General features: G+C 51.6%; 1 protein-coding gene across 1 annotated transcript; it reads left to right on the forward strand.

Annotated features, from left to right (window-relative positions):
* Positions 1 to 402: 402 nt before the first annotated feature.
* Positions 403 to 5026, forward strand: LOC107113693 (membrane primary amine oxidase-like; the record flags this gene model as incomplete). Its single annotated transcript, XM_015415044.1, has 2 exons — positions 403 to 684; positions 4897 to 5026. Coding segments are annotated over exons 1-2 (387 nt in total), but the record flags the coding sequence as incomplete, so codon positions are not given.
* Between the last annotated feature and the right edge of the window lie 721 nt (positions 5027 to 5747).

Raw genomic sequence — 5747 nt, forward strand, 5'->3', positions numbered from 1 at the left:
GGGGGGGGGGGCTCTGCAGCTTACCTGGCTACTTCTTGCTCTGACTGAGGGCTGCTGGGAGCAGGAGGCGGGGCTTGTTGCATGTGCCCGCCCCCTGGGCTCCTTACTGCCGGAGCTCCGCTCCTGTGGGCTCCCGCAGGAAATGACCCCTGCCCATGTGTCGGAAAAGGAACTGAGGCTGAGGGGTGGCATCTTGACGAAGGCCAGCTGGGGGACCCATGGCAGAGATGGAGCTTGAACCCACACCTCCCAGATAAAAGGAGATCTTCCTGTCCCAGGGGCCCATATTGGCAAATGCATGAATCCTTTGGTACTGATGAGGGCTTGTCCCCGGAGGGAGGGAGGGAGGGAGGGAGGGAGTAAGAACCAAGCACATTTTTTGGGGTTTTGCTTTTTAGGGACCAAGAACTCCTTGGTGGCTCTTGATATGGCATTTGAGACGGTGCAGGTGCCCTGGAGCCCGGAGCACCAGATCCAGCGGCCAGTGCTCACAAGCCAAGTCCTGGACAAGGAGGAGAAAGCTGCCTTCCCGCTGAATGGCCAAGCCCCTCGGTATCTGCACTTCGCCTCGAGCCAGGAGAACCAGTGGGGTCATCAGCGCAGCTACCGCATCCAGATCGTCAGCTTTGCAGGCGAGCACCTGCCCGAGACAAGCACCATGGAGAAGTCGATCAGCTGGGGCAGGTGAGTGGCTGCCCTGACCCCTTCCTTTGCCTTGCAGGGAAGCGCCATCCTGCTCAGACTCAAGAACTGTCCTTGGAAGAGACTCGTGAAAGCCCAAAAAGGAGAACAGCAGGGGGGGAAAGTTTTAAAAGGTCACCTCAAAACAAAAGTTGTCGTGGATGGCTGTGCTGCACCTTCTGTTTGCCATTTCTGCCAAAACTTTGGCTACAACAATTCAACAAAAACCAGATGTCCAAGATCAGTCCCCCTGGAGGAAAGGGCTGCTTTGGAGGGCGGGCTGCACCCAATTGAAGTCCCTCCCCTCCCACAAATGCCAAACCCCACCCCCCTCAGGCTCCACCCCCCCAAACCTCCAGATATGTTCTTTCAACAGGAAGCCAAAAGCTGAAGCAAACAGCCAGCCCGTGCCACACACAGCAGGGTAGATATGTCAAATCGCCGCACTGCCACCGCCTGGCCAGAAACATCCACTGCAGGGATTTTTGTAGCCGAGAAGTTCTTCCGCCTTGTTATCGTGGATGGCTGTGCTACACCTTCTGTTTGCCATTTCTGCCGAAACTTTGGCTACAACAATTCAACAAAAACCAAAGGGAAAAGACCGGGAATGGCTGATCAGAGGCAGGCCACAATCTTCCTCACCGACCATGTGGCAGTCGTATCGGGTTGCCAGCCTTCAGATGGCACCTCGTGAACTCCCTCCAGATGTCCAAGATCAGTCCCCCTGGAGGAAAGGGCTGCTTTGGAGGGCGGGCTGCACCCCATTGAAGTCCCTCCCCTCCCCCAAACAATAAATACATTAAAATACATTAATAAATTAAGGCTACATAACCACTAGATAGTACCAGTAATGATGGCAATGAAGGTGGCGGTATACACTATACAAACAAAGGCAATAACCAACTGCTTTTTTTTGTGGTCCAAGATGTGTTCTGGTGGCACCGACGTCTGTGGTGCCGTCTCCAGTGGCCCCCTCACCGGTGGAAGCTCCTAATTGAAGACCTGGCGGAATAGCTCCATTTTGCAGGCCCTGCGGAACTGTAAAAGGTCTCGCAGGGCCCTGATGTTATCTGGGAGCTCATTCCACCAACGTGGAGCCGCCACCAAGAAGGCCCTGGCTCCAGTAGTGGCCAACTTGATGTCTCTCTGGCCAGGAAAGGTCAGGTGATTCTGTGTTCCTGACCTCAGTGCTCTCTGGGGCACATATGGGGAAAGGCAGCCCCTCAAATAGGCAGCCCCCTGACCATATAGGGATTTAAAGGTCAAAACCAGCACCTTGAAGCGAATCCGGTAAGCTATTGGCAGCCTGTGCAGTGCCTTCAGGACAGGCTGGATGTGGTCTCATGTGGTGAGACCCATCAACAGCCTGGCCACCGCATTTTGCACTAGCTGAAGCTTCTGAATTTGAGACAAGGGCAGCCCCATGTAGAAAGTGTTGCAGTAGTCTAACCTCAAGGTAACTATAGCATGGATCACTGTTGCCAGATCATTTCATTTGAGGAAGGAGCACTCCCAAACTCCTAACCCTCAGCGCTGGCACCAATGGTGCCCCACCGAAGGTCGAGAGTGTGATCCCTACCCCCGACCTAGTCCGATTCAGGCACAGCACGTCTGTCTTCATTGGATTCAATTTCAATCGGCTCAGCCTAAGCCAGCCCGCCACGTCCTGAAGCACCCGCTCCAGGTCATCTGGGGTAGAGTCGGCCTGGCCGCCCAACAACAGATATAGCTGGGTATCATTCACATATTGGTGACACCCTAGCTTGTGCCTCCGGGCAATCTGGGTGAGGGGGCGCATATAGATGTTGAAAAACATTGGGGATAACACCGCTCCTTGAGGGACCCCGCAGACCAGCGGGTACCTCTGGGATGTCTGCTCCCCTACCACCACCATCTGTCCCCGACCTTGGAGAAAGTAGATGAGCCATTGCAAGGCACGCCCCTGGATCCCAGTGTCGGCGAGGCGGGGGATCAGTAACTGATGGTCGACCGTGTTGAACGCTGCCGACAGGTCCAACAACAAGAGTACTGCCGAACCGCCTTGATCCAGATGCCTCCAGAGGTCATCTGTGAGGGCAACCAGAGCCATCGCCGTCCCATGGCCTGGCCGGAAGCCGGAATGGAACGGGTCTAGCATGGAAGTGTCATCCATAAAGCTCTGCAACTGAACCGCCGCCGGTCTCTCAAGTAATTTGCCCAAAAAGGGCAAATTGGCCAAATAGGGCAAATTGGAGACCAGCCGATAATTAGCCAATTCGGCCGGGTCCAGTGATGGTTTTTTCAAGAGAGGGCGGACCATCGCCTCCTTGAGTGCCCTCGGGAACCATCCCTCAGCGAAGGACTTGTTGATAATATCGCTGAGGGCACCTGAGTCGACTCGCAACCCCACACGGCCCGCTTTTATATTACAGAATATAAACTAACGCAGCTGGATAGCAAAATATAGTCCGGGAGCCACAGAACAGGACAGGGATTACAGAACCAGAATAACAGGCTTCCTCAGGCCCTCAGGTATAATACAAACAATGCAAAATGTGGAATGATAAGGGCAGAAGACAATGCAATAGAAGCAGGATGATACATACAGTAAACTGCAAAATATTAAACTGATTCCAAATTCAACACTTTATCAAGCCAAGGATGAAGTTACAGCGAATCCAAATTCTCCGACTGCATTTGAACTCCTCATTCAGTCAAGTCCAACCCAGACCAAAAGGTTAAAGGCAACTTGTTTCAAAAGGGGGGGGGGGATGTGATTTGACACTGTGTTTTATCTTTGTTGTTTTTGAAATAATAATATTTTTTTAAAACTCAAATCAAACTTCCTGGATGGCAATTCTAGTGCACTACGTAGGCTCATGCTTCCACACATGAATGATACACACACTCTTCTTAAAATTTATTTCAGTAGCAGCACAAATGCTTCCTTCCTTGCTTGGAATCCATTCCTATCTCTTGCCACCTCACATTCCACGGCTCTTCATCTTCCATTCAGTGCCAAGAACCCCGGGAAAGGCAGTTGCTGCAGCATAAACAATGACTGTCCTGCCATTTGGAATGTTACGCTGGAAAGCAAACGGCATAATTGTCTTCACTTGCCCTTTCTCCCTCTCTTCTCCTAGGAGCTATATTTGCTGGGTCTGTTGCTATCTGCATTGAATACAGAATTAGAATAAGCATATTTTTTTTTCAAAAATAGCCCTTGGGGAGTGGGATATGGAGCTGGTGCGGGACTGCCCTGCTGTGAGCTCCAATTCACTTTCAAGGCTTAGTTTATTCCAGCAGAAGCTTGCATGATTCGGAGCTTTTTTCCGTCAAAGGCATGAAGGGTTCAGTAGCCCCAAGAAGGCCTGAAGCTTTGGTTTGGACGTGGGGGATGGCACGTTGACAGTGGCACTCGCATTGTCTGGGGCCAGATGGATGCCTTGCACATCTACGGAGAACCCCATTTGTTGTTATTGTTCAGTCGCACAGTCGAGTCCGACTCTTCGCGACCCCATGGACCAGATCCCGCCAGGCCTTCCTGTCTTCCGCTGTCCTCTGAAGTTGGCTCAATTTCATGTTCGTTGCATCTCTGACACTGTCTAAGCATCTCAATCTCATCCTTTGCCGTCCCCGTCTTCTTTGACCTTCAGTCTTTCCCAGCATCAGGGTCTTCTCCAGGGAGGGCTCCCTTCTCATTGGGTGGCCAAAGTATTTGAGCTTCAGTTTCATTATCTGGCCTTCCAGGGAACAGTCAGGGTTGATTTCTTTTAGGATTGGCTGATTTGATCTCCTTGCAGTCCAAGGGACTCTCAAGAGCCTTCTCCAGCACCATAGTTCAAAAGAATCTGTTCTTCGGCGCTCAGCCTTCCTTATAGTCCAACTCTCGCAGCCATACATGACTACTGGGAATACCATTGCTTTGACTTTTGTCGGCAGGAAGTATTTCTACAAAGAGCTGCAGGCAACAGAAAGGTGGGGAGGAGGGGAGAAATGCTACGAGGAGCCAGCTAGCACAGGGAGAGGAAGGTAGTACTATTTGCATCTGTGCAGGTTTTTCCCCCACGAGCTTGGTGGATTTCCTTCCACGCTGTATGGCTCAGAGAAGTGCTTCCCATCAGCCACAACAGCCAAGTGTGTCCTCTTTGCATTGCTCCGTCTGGAGCACAGGGCCTGAGCTTCCCGTCTCCCTTCAGCGTCTCTCCCGCTTGTCTCGTCACCCATCTTCCGCAGGTACAAGGTGGCGGTCACCAAGCAGAAGGAGGAGGAGCTGACCAGCACCTGCATCTATAACCAGAACGACCCCTGGGAGCCCTTGGTGGCCTTTGTCGACTTCATCGACAACGAGACCATCACCAACGAGGTGAGTCCTGGGCTGCTCTCGGCAGCTGGTGACCTGGCAAAGAAAAACCAAAAAAGCAAGGGGCGGGGGGACAGCCAACACCACAGCTGAGCAAAGGCAGGGCGGGGGCCGAAATGACACTTCTGGTTGGAAAATGATGGGATGCTTATCTTTTACTTTCCTAACTCATTGGGACAATAATTTTATGCTTAACAGAGGGTCTTTCTGTAAGATTGTATAAAGTACATTGTGGAGCTGCGGTGGCTCAAGTGGTTAAGACGCTGAACTGCAGGCTGTGGAAGGTCAGTCGTTCAGCAGTTCGAGACCCGAGTGTGCCGCATGACGGAGTGAGCTCCCGTCTCTAGTTCCAGCTCCTGCCAACCTAGCAGTTCGAAAGCAAGACATTGCAAGTAGATAAATAGGGACTGCTTCGGTGGGAAGGGAACAGCGTTCCGTGCGCCTCGGCGTCTAGTCATGCCGGCCACATGACCACGGAAACGTCTTTGGACAGCGCTGGCTCTTCGGCTTGGAAACGGAGATGAGCACCGTAACCCTAGAGTCGGACTCGACTGGCTTTCGAGCAAGGGAGACCTTTACCTTTACAAAACACATAGACTTAATTTTAGAATATTGTGTTTTGAGGTACTTTTAACCATTTGAAGCTTTTCTGATATTACTTTCTGTATTGACAAATTAAGGCAATAAAGTATTTAATTTAAAAAAAAAGAGAGAGAACTGGGTT

The sequence above is a fragment of the Gekko japonicus genome, unplaced genomic scaffold (assembly GCF_001447785.1).
Source record: "Gekko japonicus isolate JY-2015 unplaced genomic scaffold, Gekko_japonicus_V1.1 scaffold7755, whole genome shotgun sequence".
Classification (NCBI taxonomy): domain Eukaryota; kingdom Metazoa; phylum Chordata; class Lepidosauria; order Squamata; family Gekkonidae; genus Gekko; species Gekko japonicus.